Source organism: Cicer arietinum, chromosome 6, assembly GCF_000331145.2.
Source record: "Cicer arietinum cultivar CDC Frontier isolate Library 1 chromosome 6, Cicar.CDCFrontier_v2.0, whole genome shotgun sequence".
NCBI lineage: Eukaryota > Viridiplantae > Streptophyta > Magnoliopsida > Fabales > Fabaceae > Cicer > Cicer arietinum.
In genome coordinates, this window is record NC_021165.2 from 560,962 (window position 1) to 579,970 (window position 19,009).

Consider the following 19,009-nt stretch of genomic DNA (forward strand, 5'->3'; position numbering starts at 1 on the left):
CGATGTCACAGTTGTATTGTGTCTTCACTCGAAAGAAAAAGGTAATTGTTTGAGTAACAGAGAAAAGTGTTGAAAGCCTTTTCCTTTGTGAGTGTACAAGGTTTACTTTACAATTAATCTTTATATATTAGATTAATAATGTCCTAGTAGGCTAAAGTTTTTTTCTTTTCTTTTCACAAAAGTATATAGGCTAAAGTAACTAATAGGAAAAGTATAAAGGAGCTTATATGGTCCAAGTCTATTTTTCTTTCTTCATGTTTTAAGTCAAATTAATTTTAATTTTAAAAATTTACATATTTTATTTATTACTCGCGATCTGGTCTTCAATATAAAAAAAATTAAGATGGATCAATAAAAATTAATGTATTTAATTTAAAAATTTGATTAAATATATTTATTTTTTTTTACTCACTTTCTCTTATATTTAAGACAAAATGAGTAGTATTTAAGATGTTAAATAAAAAAATTTAATCGATTTATTTTATAACATTTACAATTTCTACATGTATTTTGTTACAATAATAACCATATATTAAAAAAAAGCATTTAAAAATTATGAAAGAGCAATACACAAATATTGTTTTAAATAAAAAATTGAATCATCCTGTTTTTAGGACCAAAATCATAAAATTTCTCAAATTAATGTCTTTATTACGAATCCTTATTGACAACAATCAACAACCTCTAAATGAAGTGTAATCAAATATATATCGTTTAATTAAAATTAAACGGTTTAAATTTTAAATTTATATTTAAATTTAAACATGATAAAAATTCAATCTTAAAATTTAAAATATTTAATCTTGATCCAACGGTACATATGTATTGATTGTAGTGTAGTGAATTGCAATAATCTAAATTCCTTTATTATACGTGTTGTTGTGTCCGATTGTGTGCTTTTTCAGAGGCCTTGAATTACATGCATGTCAAATATGGCACTGTCACAAGGTAAATTACAGATTGCATTTGCATTTGCAATGTGGGTAATTTGTCTACGATCAATTGAAAATCGGTCACATATCTTCTGATTTATTTTTTTTTAGAATTTTTGGTTTGACAATAGTTAGTATAGTATACATGATTGTTTTTAATCTGTCGTAAATAACTTACCCATAATTTTTCAAAGACAATATATGTTTTACCTTGCCACAATGAGTTGGTGGATTTTAGTGTGGGCCGGAAGCCTAAGACGAACCGCGGTCCAACTCTCTTTCTCTCTCTCTCTCTATATATATATATATATATATGAAAATTTTATATTTTTGTTGTCGTGATCAACTAATATTTTGAACTAGAATTATATTTATTGAGGCAAAATTTCATATTAATATTTTAATGATAATCAAATAAAGTTAATTAATTATATAATTATGATTCTTAAAGTGTGTTGCTATTTAACAATGTATTTTTAAGTGTATTAATTGAATATAGATATTAAACATAACAACACAAGATCATTTTGGATGAAACAAGATCATTATAAAAATCCAAGATCATTCTGGTTTATTAAAAATAGAAGTCTGAAAAAACGAAGGTCGTTATGGCTTTTCACAGCCTTCAATTTTATCAAACCAAGAACATTCTGGTTTGCGAAAGAGCTATACTCTCCTTAAACAAGATCATTCTGGTTTGCGAATTTAACAATATTCATTACGAAAGTACCCAACTTATGTACACTATATCATTTTAGACATATCCATTCCAAAATATTAATAAAGGCAAAAGAAAAACATCAAGAACAAATAAGCAAGATCAATCTCTAGATTGATGATTAAAGCAACACGTACAATCATGACATAAATGACGAGACAGTGAAACTGCACATCTGGGCAGTCTGCATACAAAGCAGAAAAAACATAAACAATTGTCAAATGTTCTCGGTGTAGCACTTACTCAAAATAGAAACAAAGATCGTTCTAGTTATAAAGCAAGATTCTTGTTTTTCAAACAACACTTGTCTATTAAAATAACGATTGGATTGCTAACAACTATATGAGCTTTCATCAGCCTTCATGAAGCCTAAAAAAGGAAACTCAAGGTCAAGGAAATAACAAGAGTTTAAAGTGCAAACATTCAATCACTTAAACAATCATTCTTGAGAAATCTAAAAGCTCTTCAAATAAGCAAAAACTCCAGTTCTGTTTCACTAGATTTAATGATCTATTTGCTAGGTCGTATGACTGAGAATCAAAACTCAAACAAGTGTTGAGTGTATTATGATCCATAATCCTTTTTAAATCATTTCATTTGAAACTCAAGACTATAGCGTTGTAGATAGTTTGAGTGAATTGTAAAAATCTTTTTTTAGAAGTGACTTGTAAAAACCCTTTCTAGATTGGAAGATAATTGTTGAAAATTATTTCAAGGTCAAAAAGTTAAATATTGTAATTGATCAAGATTAATCTCAAACATTCTTTTTTTAAGCACTTTAGTGAAAAAGCTTACAAGTTGTGAGAACTGAACGTAACTCACTTTGGGTGAACCATAATATATTACTGTGTGGTTTTCTTCCCCTTATCTCTATTTATTTCTTACTCACTAAGCATAGATCAGGTAGGAAAATTTTATTTAATTCCACTAACAAAAAATGTTCTGCTTTTGTGGTGTTTAAAACAAAGATTGATCTTGAATTAACTAAAAGCATGAAATAATTTAAAAAAAGGGAATCACAATTCAAACATCTTTTCCTTGTGATTGACATTGTCATTTCAATATCATGAATTTGACACTTGAATATATTATTATTTACAAATATTTATATTTTTGAATAAAAAATAAATTAAAGTCTCAAAATATAAAATAAAAATTTTAAATTGTATTTTTCTTCCTAAAAAAAACATATTATTACCTGATCAATTTCGATTTTATTTATATAATTTACTTTGGCTATTGCATAAATTTTTTTAAACTCGGCCACTGGCCACGTCCCACGGTTGAAGATTATTTTTATGACTCTCAGTTTAGCATTGACTAATTTTTTTGTGGTAGTTCAAATGATTGAGTTCGTATATCTAAATGAGTTTGAGAATAAAGTAGAAACATTTAATTGTGTATCCAAAATAAAATATCTATGGAAAAATCTATAGAACCCATAATGTGAATTCTTTATTTTAAAGTAGACTTTCTTCATGCAGAAGTTAAGTATATTTGATCAACTCATAAGTATTTGCTAAAAGTATCTGAATTTCTTACCACTTGAATGAAAGAGATATAATTAATAATATTTTGATCTGTGTTAGATTTTAGAAATTGATTTTGGTGCATACCTTGGTAATAGTGAACCGACTTCGTCTATTTTTGCTCTTCCTGTTTTCTCCATCAATTAACTTTTTCTAACGAGCCATGCATGTTAATTATGTCCTACAAACTTGCATGTTTCCCTTACTTTGCTTCATGGTAAGCAAAAACCCTTCTTTTCCGCTATCATAATTCATACTGGTATTTTTCAAAAAGAAATATAATTCATACTAGTATATTCAACTAAACTTATTGATTATGGTGATTGTTACAGTAATGAGTACAATGATTAAAGTTACACTTAAAGTTGTACAAATGGTTTTCTGATTTCTTTTTGTAAAAAAAGAAAAAGCAAAGTATTAAAAGTAATATACTTTGGATTAAGGAACCATTAAAAAGAATGCCTTTGAAAATAATATTAGAGGGAGAAAAGGTTTGTAATGGACCGCACATGGCCACATGAGAATATGACATGGTCATTGATTTGAATCTTATATATGTAATAAACATTAATTCTATTACATATACCATGGCTTTAGCTAGAAAAGCATATAGCTAAGGGCCTATTTATGAGTAAAAGTTTAACTACCATATGTATTCAAATATTTTCATTAGTGATAAATAAGTGTGGTGTTTGGAAAATAATGAAACATTTTTTTAGTTACTTTTTTACTTCTGATAGAAATAATAATTGGTTAGAAAGTTAGTTACCCTTTATTAATAATCAGGAATTAGTTACCACTATATTAATTAGGAGTTAGTTAAAATTCCTTAAACGTTAGTTTAATAATTAGATAGATAAGTAGTGTTAAAAACATTCTCTTTGACATTTTTTTAATATTCATTCACTTATTAAATAAAATACATGTAAATTTTACTATTTTATGTAAGATTAATTTTTTAAATGGTAAAATGTACCTATATTTCGTCTAATAGTAAGTATTGAAAAGAGAGTGTTTAATGGAGGTGCGCTGATTCAAAATGTTAGTACTATGCATTAAAAAATAGAGAATTAATCGATACTAGTATGAATTAATTAACAATATGCATGCATGTGTGTTAATTCAAAATGTTGATACTATATATCAACGATCTCTTCTACGTACGTCAACATATATATATATATTCAAAACCACCAAACCTATCTTGCTAGTGCTCTCTCTCTCTCTCTCTTTTCTTCAACAAAAGTGAAGAAATGGTCAAAACAAAAACGATCCTCCTGTTATTCTTCTTCAACATTTTAATTCTCCATTCTCTATCCATCTCGACGGACACATTCCTCTACGGAGGGTGCACACAAGAAAGGTACACCGCAACCTCACCCTACGAGTTCAACCTCAACTCGCTCCTCACCTCACTAGTCAACTCAGCAACCTACTCATCCTACAACAACTTCACCATCATTGCCTCAAATCCAAACGACGTCGTTTACGGTCTCTACCAATGCCGCGGCGACCTCTCCATGCCGGACTGCGCCTCCTGCGTCAGTAAAGCCGTCTCACGCGCCGGTGACATATGTCCGGCGGCCTGCGGCGGAGCAGTTCAGTTAGAGGGATGTTACGTGAAATATGACAATGCTAAGTTTTTGGGCGTGGAGGACAAAACGGTAATATTGAAGAAATGTGGGCCCTCCATTGGATATGATCCGGGTACGAGAGATGCGGTGTTATCCGGGTTAGTGGGTTCGGGTGGGTATTTTAGGGTTGGTGGGTCGGGTCAGTTGAAGGGAATGGTGCAGTGTAGTGGGGATTTGAGTTTTGTGGAGTGTCAGGATTGTGTTTCGGATGCGATCCGACGGTTGAGGATTGATTGTCCTGCCGCGGATTACGGGGATATGTTTTTGGCGAAGTGTTACGCGAGGTACTCTACTGGGGGTGGTGGTGGGGCCCATGCTTACTACAAGCCCCATGGTAAGCCCCAAATCTTGAGATTTTGAAACAGTTTGTTGTGCACGGATTAGAAAATTAAAAGAATATATTGTTAAATAATTTAATATTTGATTCTTATGGTGAGTGTGGTGTTGCAGGTAAATCGGACAATGATGGTCAGAAAACATTTGCCATAATTATTGGATTATTAGCAGGCGTGGCTATACTTATTATTTTCCTAGCATTCTTGAGAAGGATTTGTGAGGGACATGGTAAATACTAAATACTAATACCACATACCACATATTTTTCTCTTATTTCACCCCTCAATCTTTATATTTTTAAGCAAAAAATTAATTAAGTAGTTGTTTGAGCAAAATACCATGGGAATGCCCATTAAATGATCACTTCTTTTTTTATTTATTTATAATTTTATTGTTTTAATTTTTTCTAATGCAGGTAAATAAATTGATTTAAGTTTGTCAAAGGCATGTGGCATTGAACCACTGATCAGTAACTTCTCAGCCTTCTTCTCCATTGCAATTTGCTTTTGGAATCTCTTTTGCTTAATTTCCTTTTTATCTTCTCAATGTTTTATCTTTTCTTTTCCCCTCTCTTTTTTATTATAAAATTACATTCAAAAGACTAAAGAGATTTTTGATAAAGATGACATTAGAAAAGGATATGCACGATGGGACACTCATTCATACAAAAGGCAAAAGGAAAAGAGGAACAAAAGAGAACCAAATATTCTGTTTTCCTCACCTCTTTCCACTCAACAAAGTTGTGTTGTAACTTGTCTCATCCCATTGCAAAGACATAATATATTGCATCATTCTTTGTTTTTTTAAATGTTCTATAATATTTCACCATTATTGTTAGTATGTGCTCCCATGAACTTTTGGGTATATCCGGTCTACAAGAGAATTTTCCTTTTATTCAACTTTTGGCTGCCAGCATTTTTTTTAATGAAAAATGTCAATGTATGAGAAATTAGTTAGCCGAGTATGAATTCCGAACAAATATTACGGTTCACGAAAAAAATAGATTAGACCAATTAAAACTTTGCAAAGACTTAATTTAAAGCATGAATCAGCCTTTTTTATTGGGTAATTTTTAAATGTCTCCATGAAATTACATATATAATACGGTTAAGAATGGATAATAACATTCTAAGACTAAAAGCTAAAAAATAATTAAAATAAAAGTTCAACTAATATAAATTCTAAGTAAAAACTGAAAATCATCATTACAATAATATATTTTCTATGAGAATATTGACTTAACTAATATGGATTCTAAACTCATTATTTAGTCCATAACAAATAACAATTAGGTGTGACTAATGAACAGATTGCACAAAGCTATACTTGACGCTAACATGTCTTTGAATTTTTACTCCCTAACCCATCCTAGCTCTCCTCTAAGCCATTGCAAGAGTCTCTTGTTCCTTACGAATCTATCTAACTGTAGACTAACTGTGGATAATTGACTAATTGTCCACTAATTTCTAAATTCAAATCAAAAACTTTACCTATATAATTTTTGGGTTTAACCATTAAATAAAGTTGATTTTTTTTTTTAGTTTTTAGATAAAATGGTAAAAAAAAAAAAAACAAGAAGCCGCATACAAGATCATAAGTTTGAACTCATAATATAATATTCAACCAAACAATATAGACATCGCCAATTAAGTTGTACTTAAAAATAAATTTACTATTTATGTCTCTAATAACTAATAACGTACCCTTGGAAAATAATGTTGGTGTTTCATGTGTCACTGTATGTATGCTTTAGAAGCAGGGGTCAAATTCTACCAAATTAAAGTATATTTGTAAGAGTTTGCCATTTGGTTTTGTTCGATTCGAACACATGATTCAGCGGAAGTTTTGCACTCTTCATTTACGATGTTGCTACCTTGTAGCTTATTATAAAGGCTGGAAATCCCCTTGTAACCCCTTTAATAATATTTTTACTTATTAAAAAAAATTAAAATACCCTTGAATAAAAATAATTCTTAAGTTTAAACACTCTTTTAAATTTTTACATGTATTTATTATTATTTTTTAAACATATATATTATTAATACTACTGATTGAAATATAAAAAGTCAAATTAAATATATTTAAATATAAAGACTATTTTAAAAATATTTACACATTAAATTTATTATATAATTTTTTTTAGTATATGTGAAAAAAGTAATTAGTATTTATAATAAACAACGGAGGTAATAATAAATACGATCGTCATTGCTACTTTTTACAAAATCATTGCTTTTGTTTGATAAAGAAGTCATTGCTATTTCATTTTTTTCCCTTTTTTACTTGGCACAAACAGGGCCGAAAGTCCAAGTCATTGCTATTTCTATTTGCATTAAATTATAGGGAATTTCTCATCTTTTACCTCCAACATTTTTAAAAGTCATCTAAAGACACATCGACATTTTTAAATGAGAGAAAAAATTAAATAATAATTTTATGAATTAAATTGTTTAAACAAAAAAAGAAAAAGAAAAAAAATAAGGTATTTAAGTGTTATACGTAAATAAGATAAATAATTTGTTGACTAATTTTTCTTTTACTTAAGTGATTTTTGATACCGGATAAAATTTTGTCTCAAACTACACACATATTTATAGAATTTTGAGTTTTTATTTGCACAAATATATGAGAAATTTAAAGAAAACTTTTAATCGTAAATTTTTATCCATCGTTCTATATATACAGTTAAATTGTAACTCAAAAATATATTGTATCTTTAATATAAGAAAGAAAAAAAATCCTGTCAAATCCTGAAAAGATTATAACAAGAATTTCATACATAAATTATATGATAAAAATATCTTATTTTAATTCCTAAATATATTTAAATTAAAATTTATAATTTTCAAAATACATTTAGGCATATTTATTCTCAACACTCATCTTTAACTGAATTTCAAATTGGAATTTCAATTTTCTTCTTTTTGATGCTTTGTTTATTCCTTTTATTTTAGTTGTAATTGTTATCAATATCTTTCTAGAATAATACCAAATCTATATTTAACTTGAAGTTTTCCATCATCGAATTTATATTTCTTTTTGTATATTGTATGCTCTATGGTAGAAAAGTCGTATTATTATGGTTGTTACGTGATTCTTCATCTACATCTTTATTCTCATCATTAACATAAAATTCTTTAAAACACAATATTTTTTATGGTATTCTTTCAATTTAAATCCTTCCTTTTCTCCTATCTAGTAGTAATTAATAAGCCCATTTTTTATTAAATCTAAAGTAAAAGTTTCATCTTTCATCTAAATTATGGTTAATTATTTTTCAAAATTGGCTCAAACATCAACTCGACAATGTCATGAAATCATTACTTTATCGGTCAAACTATGAAACCATTGATTGAACTGTATAACTTAACTGAATTAAACCAAAATGATGGTTTCAAATCAATATATATTAGAATTATAAATTATAATAAAACATATTTATTGTTGACAAGATATATTAAAATTACTTGAAATCAGAATGTATTAAAATTATAAATTTTATTTATTTTTTCTCTCAAATTATACAAAATGGTGGTTTGGCAGTGTAAGCCCAACCCAATAACAAGAAATATAAAAAAATAATTTGAAAAAAAAATAAAAACTAAACTAAAAAGAGACCCGCACTGGGTGTCAAAATAAAATCACAAATTTGGAAGTTATAATGGGCCTAAATAATCCAATATTCTCTTGTCTATGAGTTGCTTTTTGAGGAGATGACTTTGAACGGTTGAAAATTGAGCTTTGTACTTCACAATTTAATTTGTACTCTCTCATTTATTAATTTCTTTCTGCAACTTATTAAAATACTTAAGTGAATAGGAAAAATTAAAACAATTTCGAATATTTTAATTATACCTCACATTTCCAAACTTTTTGAAAAAGTAATATTTTTTCTGGATTTAAATTTTTTGTTAATTATATTTTAATATCAGAAATTTCAAAAATGAAATTTATGAGAGTTATTTTTAACCAGAAATTTAAAACATCATGTAGTTATTTTCAACAAGTAACTACTTTCAAATTATCGGTTGAAAATAATTTCTGAAAATTTCATTTTTAAAATTTATGTGTGATTGAAATATAACATCCGAAAATTTCTGAAATTTTCAGGTCGTTTTTTTTTTCTTTTCACTTTTCAATTTTTTTGTTATATGTTAGTAAATAATTTTATTACATAGTATAGTCTAATATGTATCGTTTAATCTATTTATAATATAGTTTATTACATGATCGACATTTAACATGTGCAATTAGAACATTAGCATATCCTCAATTAAGAAGGACTCCACACAAAAATTTATGCTAGAATCATGATGTTAGGGGTTGTGATTTAGTGATGTTAGGAACTCAATTTATTTGAAATTATTGATTTAGTGATGTTAGGAACCCATTAGGGTTTAATTTGAGGGTTTAAGATGGTTATATCCTTTTTTTTTTTTTATTCCCCAAATACCCTACTCTGAAACAATATTCTTGGAATGCCCTACTTTTTCGTTCCTTCGGGAAGTCGTTCCCTGGGGAAGCGACCTCTTGAAGAGGAAATTTTTTAATGCTAATGGGGGGTCGTTTCCTGGGGAAGCGACCTCCCACTGGTTTTTTTTTTTTTTGTGAAGGGCCCCCCCCTTGGTTTTTTTTTTTTTTTTTTTGTTATAACTATTAAACTAACTTTAAAATATAATAATAAAAAAAAAAAACAAAATCCAGTGGGAGGTCGCTTCCCCAGGAAACGACCCCCCTGTTAGCATTAAAAAATTTCCTCTTCAAGAGGTCGCTTCCCCAGGGAACGACTTCCTGAAGGAACGAAAAAGTAGGGCATTCCGGGAATATTGTTTCAGAGTAGGGTATTTGAGGAATAAAAAAAAAAAAAGAGGATATAACCATCTTTTTTCCTTAATTTGATATACTAAAAAAGGTCAATTGATAAAATGTCTTAAATATTATAACCGGTGATTTTTCGATCCCTATTTTAAAAAAATAGAATAAAAAAAAATATTATGTACTGGAAGTTTCAAAGTTTGAAATTTCCGATTAGAATAAAATTAACTATTGGAAATTTCAAAATCTAATTTTTCGAGAACTTATTAACTACCGAAAATTTTGTTGACGAAGTTCCCAATATACAATTTACGCTACTGAAAATTTTATTTTTTGAAATTTCCGAAACATAAATTACACCATGAGAAATTTTGAAAATACAATTTTCAGTAGTATTAATTTGTATACCGGATTTTTAGGAGGAGAAATTTAAATACCGAACTTTTTTTGTGAATGGTACGATTTTTGAGCAATTTTTTCATCTTAAAATTAATAAAAATAAAAGAGATAAAATTGGATTTTTACATATTGAGAGGACACAAGTCAAATTTTAAGGTTATCAAATCCAATTTTCTGAATGATTAAGTATATATTTAATATTTTAAAATTTAAAAGAACAATATTTTATTATATGCTCATTTATCATCTTGTTCTTTTAAAATATCAAATATATATCAAAATATAGACGTACTCCTCTAAAATATTTCCCTCTAAAATTCAATTCTCAAATAGATCCTTGAAGAACTTAAGATCTCTAATTTCTCTACTAGTTGCCAACCACTTAAGATCTCTAATTTATCTACTAGTTGCCAACCACCATCAACAACCCACATTAGCATTGTACTCATCTATTTCACAAATTTTCTTGTACTTCTCGTATTCTTTTCATTCTCTTTGGAGAGCAACGCAATTGCAAGATTCGTGGGAGCTCTTAATTGGAATTGTTTCAATGCTTTTTTTAGTGTAATGTGTGCTTCATTTTTATTTCTGACTAAGTTTTTTAGAGTAAGTTGGTTGTAAAACATGACATTGCAAGTAGCTGTTCATCTTCCATCTCATGTTGATCCTCAAAAACCATATGTCACAATTAATCGCACATATAACATTTTGAAACAAGCCTACACAAACATTTCTTTTGTTGGTGATTGGTCTTCTTGCAATATAAGGACGCAAAGGAAAATACTAATGGTTTTTGTTTTGGTATTCATTATTAGAATATTGGAAACGTTAATTTTTCTTGTTGTTTCACCGTTTTCTTTCCTTTGGCTAAATGTCTCATAGGTATTTTTTGCTCTAGTGCCTGCAACACATGTAACACTTCTACCAAAGTGATCTTACATTTATCCTTTGTGTTCTCCAAGACAGTTATGGAGTGTCTTTCAGGTACTATATTATATGAGGTTTTTTTTTTACAATTCTATATTTAAAAAATTAAGTGTAATAACCTATTGGCAATAGCCAATAATTTATCAAACTATTCATTGATTGTCCCATTTTCCTTCAATTTTTATTACTCGATCTTTCTCGTTGAATTCAACCTTTGTATATTTATAAAAATAAAAATAAAAATAAAAACTATCTCCTACATATTTATCATTTAAGTAATTCCAAGTCACTTTTGCTATTTTGAGAGTCATGATTATAGTGAATATAATATATGAGACACCGATCACTGTGGAATTTTTTTAGTAGTGAAGAAACATCGTAAACATTCTATACAACATCTCAAATATTTAAAATTTCTAAGTACGACTTCATTTTCACTGTCAAAATTTATATATCTTTTTCAGAAGTAATTATGTAAAAGTTTGGATTTAACACATCAAATCCTAAAAATATTCTAATAATAATTTTAAATATAAATTATATCATAGAGATATCTAATTTTCAATCCAAAATATATTAAAATATAAATTTATAATCTTTAAAAGGTATTTAGGTATATTATTTTCACCGTATATAATAGAAAAGATGTTAACACATCTTTTTTCCTTTAAAAAAACACATATTTCTTTTATATATATGACTATTAGTTATTATACATAATCAGATATATAAATAATTAAAATAAATAAATTTGGTCTTTAAAAAAAATTAATTTTATACACTATGTAGATATAAAGTTTCATTGTTAATAAATTACAAATTATATTTTAGAAGTACTATTTGTATTTATAATCAAAGTCAAAATATTTTTAATAATTTAAATATTATGATTAATTTTCAATAAAAATAAATATTTACACTTTAAGTCTATATGAATTATCTAGACTTTATACTCGTTGGATGCACGAGATAATTATATTTATAAGTATAATATATGGGCAATGTTTTTTTATTATACTTGATAAAAATGTATTAACTAAAGTAGAATGTATTTTCAAAAAAAAGCAAAAAATACAATGGCCAATATTATTTGAAGTTATAGTAAAAAAAATATATAAGTTGATATTTCACAATAACATCAACACAGAATACATGTACAACAATGAAGATGATAATATAGTCATAGCAAAAGTAATATCATATAATGACTAATAAGAAAATGAAAGAAATATTTATTTTCTTTAAAAATATATATACATTCATTTTCAAATAGAGAAGTGGCGAGAGTGACATAAATTTTGATAATATGACTAATTTAGTGAATAAATCAATAAGTTAAAATTTAATTATCAAGAACCCAGCATTTTAAACACTAAATTTGAAAGAAAAAACTAAATCATATTTTATTTTCTAAAAAATGAAGTGAATCTAATTTGATTGTGGTACGAAGAAAGAGCTTTTACATTTCAATATTTTTGTGTGTGACAATTCCTAAAAGGAAATTGAAAAGTCAAATAAAAAAGAGTATTTAAAGTATAACTTCTGGAAAAAAAAGGTTACTTCTCAAAATATTAAAAGAACTATTGAAATACTTATATACATCGTAAAACTAAAATACATTTATCTAAAACTGCATTAGAATAATAACAATACTATTAATTAGTAAAGTAAAAGAGAGAAAAAAAAAATCAAACATTATTGCAAATACTTGAAAAAATGAATGACAATTGTTTTTTACTAATATGCCAATAATTTTTTGTGGAAAATCCGTATGTAGAAACTTAATAAAATTTTAATATTAAGATTAAATGTATTTAAAAAACTGAGTTATTCAACAGAATAAAAGTAAATATAGCCAATTGATTTTTTTAGGCTGTATAGCTGTAAGCTACTTTAAAAGCGTACATGACATAGTTGTTGAAGTCAACGTAGTATACACGAATTCAAAATTGTTGTTATGTAATTTTTGGCTATGAAATGGCCAAAGTTTAGAAAGTATGATTCTGTGTAAATGCATCTATTTATTTATATTGACCCAAACATGAAGAAGGCATGTGAATGCAAGGATGCCTTTGACCATAATCACTCGTTTTCTTTTCAATAACTTTCTTCTAACTGTACACTCGTAAACTCAAATTGACTACAACCATGATTTTAGATGTGAAAGTGTAGGGGGAGTCAATTTTATCTTTCACCCTATAAAACATTTAAATTAATTGTCAAATCATTAAAATACCATTCAGTCAGTTGATGTTATAATAATTATATATAATTTTATCTGTAATTTGTATTTTTCTAAAAACTTTTAAGATAATAAATTGTAGTATTATTTTTCAATAATTATTTTAATGATTAATTCATGTAACTTTTGTCAAGTAAGAACATGCAATTAATTAACAGTAACACATTTTTAATTAATTAACTAAATATTAATTTATGATATATTCTTTAGTAATAGGAGTATTTTAATATGATGTCCGATTGACTTCTAGTTTTTAATCGATACAATACTCTCGATAATTGTAATTGTAGTGGTTAAGTCAAGAAAAAAATTATTAGATTATTTATTTTTAAATTCTAATCCAAGTGATTATCAATATTGGTCAATCGAATATATATCTTAAATTCAAAATCTCTTGTCTATAGACAAACACAAATCACTAATTATTAGCTAAAATCTACATATTAGAAGGGTTAAAAAATTTCATAATTAAAAATGTCTCATAAAGAAAGTTCTTAACAATAAAAAATCTTTAAAATTTTGTATGTTTAGTGGATTATATGGACCACTTTTTCAAAAAAAAAAAAATCAATTTTTATTTTTTAAAATTTCGACAATTTTTTTAATTTTTTTCTAAGAAATAAAATTTTCAATTTTTTTCATAAAATTATCTGATAAAAAAGTTTCGATATTTTTCCAATAGAAAATAATTTACAATTTTTTTTTAATTTGAGAATTTTTTTTAACAAAAGATTCTCACAATTTTTTAAGAAAAAAATGACTTAATATTTTGAGAAAAGAATGTTTTTGAATTTTTTCCAAGAAAAATAAATTTTAAAAATTTTTAAGAAAAAATTCTCAAATTTAATAAAATATTTGGCCTATGAACCTTCTCTCTTTAACCTATAAAAAAAATATATCAAAACTTAAAAAAAAAATATTTTAATAAATGATCTAATATTAGGAATTTAATAATTTTTTAAAAAAATTTAAGATTTTATTAACAGATATCTACAAAGAGTGGCGAAAAATGCATATATAGATGTCTTCATCAAAATCTTGCCAAAATAAATGAAAATGTCAACAAAAATAAGAAGATAATAAAACTTGTGAACTACGTACAGTGATTCCATTACAATTACGTTTATTAATTTTTATATATTGTATTTACTATTTAGGAGAGGTTTGAGTTAGTGGAGTATCTCACGCTTCAAACCCAAGCAAGGTAATTTGATAAAGTGGCGTTTTCCGACAAAGACATAACACGTGTGAAAGTGTCCTCTCTAAAAGACACGAATATCTTATAATTTAGATTAATTTTAATTAAACTATATATGTACATATAAATATAAAAGACTCTTCACATGTTTTTCTTATATTCGGAACTAAACATTTGAAGTGTGATTTTAATCCACGTTGTTTGCCGGTGATGATTTAATAATTTTAATAATTTTGAATATATATCAATGTCATCTTAGAAATTTAGTTGATCGAGTTTAATTTAATCTTTATAAAATTGACTCTTAAATGAAGACAAACATACTTATAAACTCGTATTCATTTCATATATCATCTAATATTGAAATCTTAACGATATAGATTATTACAAATTTTTTCATTAACATTAATAAAAAAAAACTAGAATTTTTTTTATATTATAAACGAAATGATAAATATCGCAGAAAATTTACACATTCAAGTATACAGTCTTAGGTTTAAATTTAAACCATAGTTTTTAACGTAACAATTTTAGTATTTGACAATTGATTAAGACATATGGAGAAGAAAAAAAACTACAAAAAATTATAATAGTGAGATATATTTTCGGTTTGTTAATTAAATTTACCAAATTGTATGAAATAAAATAACATACAATAGTAGAATTTAAAAATAAATAAATAAAAGAAAAAATGCGGTAGTGGGATTGAAGGACTTAGGAGCCAGGAGGGATTGAAATTTTATATATAAATAAGTAGGTGGTGATTGCATATTCTTGTGAACTCTCAAGTCTTCATCTTTCCCTTTCTCTATCTCAATATCAATTTAAACCCTCTAGTTTTAGGGGATCATTTCCAAAGTATAAGACTTTGTTGGCATTTGCATTTTGATAATAAAATGGGAAGACAACCTTGTTGTGACAAAGTTGGGTTGAAGAAAGGACCATGGACAGCAGAGGAAGATAAAAAGCTCATAAATTTCATCCTCACTAATGGCCAATGTTGTTGGAGAGCTGTCCCTAAGTTAGCAGGTATTATTTCATTCTTCCTTATATTAGCTTCAGAAATCAAATCAATGTTTTTAATTCATATTGCACTTGCATTGCAATCATTCATATTATGAAAACTCACAAATTTTGAAAATCCTAATCAAGAATATTAAATTGGACTTGAATTATTTCCTGTGTATTCTCATTAATAAATTCTTGCTTATTAAAAATATAATTCATCAAAATTTTCATTTTAGCCTTTATTCACAGTTTAGTTGCCTACTTTTTTCATTTTCATTCCATTTTGTCCCAATTCAAAGACAAGTAAGGAAATTAAACATTCAAGATTGAAATATTCTTTTAACCTTTTTAAACATACAATTTGATTTTTTTTTAGCATGCATTTAATTATGAGGAAGCATGAAATATTTGAGCTAGCAAATGTTTTTTTTAACTTTATTATTTTGGAAAAAAGTTTCAAGTTCATTTACATTTTTAACTGAAAATATTGTTATGAATTCTTGCAGGATTGTTAAGGTGTGGGAAAAGTTGCAGGCTTAGATGGACAAATTACCTTAGACCTGACCTAAAGAGAGGACTTTTATCAGAATATGAGGAGAAAATGGTCATTGATCTTCATGCTCAACTTGGCAACAGGTTTATTCACTATCCCCTGTTTCCTCTGTTCTGCATGCTTTGTAATTAATTCCTTATGAAAACTTCTTTTTTTTTTAACTCATTTTATTTATTTTTAAATGAAAAACTTTATTTAACTCATTAACTAACTGACACCATGCTTTTTAAAAATATTTGACTAAGTTAATCTAAGAGAATTATTTAAACAAGAGTAAATAAATAAAGATATCTTAATCATGTCAAATAAAATTATTAAATAAAAATTAATAATTTCTATAATACACGCTCTTCAAGTGGCTTTTTGTTTATTCATCACAAAAAGAAGACATGGTCCCGTAATATATTACACATTTTACAAAATTATAAGACGTAATAAATTGTAGACCAAGTGTTATTTTTTATTTTCTTATTTCTTAGTAGTTTTTTTAAAAAAAGTAAAAGAAAAGGAATTATTCATGATTGTTGTTCTATAAAGTTGACTCCAAATGGGAATCGTAAATATAGAACTAGTAATGAAGGCCATGTTTGTCTTATGGTATAGTATTTCTTAATTTCTATGACATTTTGTAAAATATAGCTTTTTATAGTGGTCATGAAGTCATTATTCCTTTTGGACCATATGATGAAATCTTTTAATTATTATTTTAAAAATTATTATTATTATTATTACTTTATATATTATTGATGTTACTTGTGTTTTTTTTATGTAGATGGTCGAAAATTGCTTCTCATCTACCTGGAAGAACCGATAATGAGATTAAGAATCATTGGAATACTCACATAAAGAAAAAGCTCAAGAAAATGGGAATTGATCCTATTACACACAAGTTACTCTCTAATGAACAAACTCAAACACAACAACAACCAATGGAACAAGAAAAACATCAACAACAATGTTTCCTAATTGAACATGAGAATGAAAAAAATAAGGAACCACTAAAGCAAGAAACTTCATTTGAGTCATCAACCATCAATGAAGCCAAAGAAGAACAACAAATTATGACACCACTTTTTGACTCAATGGAAATAGTGAATGAGCTCTACAAAGAAGAACATCCAATAATAAAACAAAATGCAATTCTAGCTCCATGTGTTCCTTCCTCTTCATCAACCACTACTTCGTCATCGATATCATCTTCTTCTAATTCGAATTCGAATTCAAACTCAAACTCAAATTCATCCAATTTCCTTGAAGATTTGTTGCTCCATGATTTTGAGTGGTCACATAATTATGTTGATAATAATAATATTAATATTGAAAATAATAATAACTACAATAACAATAGTAATAATAATATTAATATGGCATTATGGGATGATGAGTTTATTAGAAGTTGGGATTTTGTTCTCAATGATGATGATAGTGACAAAAAGCAAGTGTTAGATGCTCCTCTTAATCAGTATCCAAAAGTGATCATGGATTCAGAATCATGGGCCTATGGATTGTTTTGATTTGAAATTATTTTTCTTTCAAAATCCTGGTCACAGCTTACTTGTAATGTTCTTGTAGGTTGTTGCAAAGAATAAAGAGTGAATCAGGATTCAGAGAACACCAACTTTTGTTTTTGAGTATTTTTAATGTTTATCCACTTTTCTTTCACCAACTTCTTACCTTATCATAAAGTGCAAAAATTTTATGTATATAGAACGTGTCGATTTGTTGTTTATCCAAGTCATGCCATACTTCATTTTTTTTTTGTCTTTAATTTGTATCGATTAAATGGAATTTATTTTTTCTATTCACAGCAAATTTATCTTTTTTATGAGTTTAATTTTGATGTACTTTGGTGTTAGCTAGAGGCATCATATTATTTCATTATATTCATAGTTCATACATTGCAGGTGTTAAACAATCTTTTATAAGAAAATTTAAACAAAAAGAATATTAATTAAGGAAGCTAAAAACCAATAAAAAATAACCTCAAATAATATAATAATATATGGTTGGTTTGAGTAGTAAGAGATTTAAATATATTAATTAGTTAGCATATTTTTTTTCAATATTAAGCAAAAGTGGATTCTATAGTTCTCATATCATGTTGAAGAGCAATGTAGAGCCTAACAAAGTGAAAAATAAAATGAGAAAATGTTGATTAAAATTGATATATAATGCACTTTATATAGTGATCATAATTTAATTAACAAACTATTAACTAATAATAACCAATTTGTAACTATATCTACCAAACTTCAACTATATTTAATAAAATCTCTAAATATATCTAAAAAATAAAATATAAATATGTCAAATTAAAACCACAAAAATTGTAAAATACAAATAAATTCAAGTATTAATCAAAATATTGAAATTTAATTTAAAATTAAAAAAATTTCAAACAAGAGTAATTTTTCGTTTGAAATGACTTAAAGAAATTAAAAGTGTTTAAATGAATAAAATCTAATAAAATTTTAATTTAATTTTAATTTAAATTGAAAATATTAAAACAATTAATAATGATAGTCTGAAAATCATATTATTAGAGAAAATAATAACGATTTATTTGATGCACATTAATTAAAAAAAGTATTGAAGTATAATGTGTTTAGACGTCTAACGCAAATAGATATATAGAACATGAATGTGTGCGAGTATTGTAAATTTTGGAATAAGAATAGAGTTTGATTGCTAGTCATTAAAATAAACATTTGAATATAC

The 19,009-nt window shown here is 26.5% G+C and overlaps 2 protein-coding genes across 2 annotated transcripts; both read left to right on the top strand.

The window, feature by feature from the left end:
* The first annotated feature begins 4,345 nt into the window (after positions 1–4,345).
* Positions 4,346–5,986, top strand: LOC101500553 (plasmodesmata-located protein 7). Its single transcript, XM_004503068.4, has 3 exons — positions 4,346–5,147; positions 5,264–5,377; positions 5,565–5,986. Exons 1-3 carry the CDS (start codon positions 4,433–4,435, stop codon positions 5,570–5,572), a joined length of 837 nt encoding a protein of 278 aa, XP_004503125.1. The 5' UTR covers positions 4,346–4,432; the 3' UTR covers positions 5,573–5,986.
* A 9,508-nt stretch (positions 5,987–15,494) lies between these two features.
* Positions 15,495–17,953, top strand: LOC101500866 (transcription factor MYB20-like). The gene is made up of 3 exons (XM_004503069.4): positions 15,495–15,759; positions 16,245–16,374; positions 17,064–17,953. The coding sequence occupies exons 1-3, from the start codon at positions 15,627–15,629 to the stop codon at positions 17,803–17,805; spliced, it is 1,005 nt and encodes a 334-aa protein (XP_004503126.1). The 5' UTR covers positions 15,495–15,626; the 3' UTR covers positions 17,806–17,953.
* Positions 17,954–19,009: the final 1,056 nt, after the last annotated feature.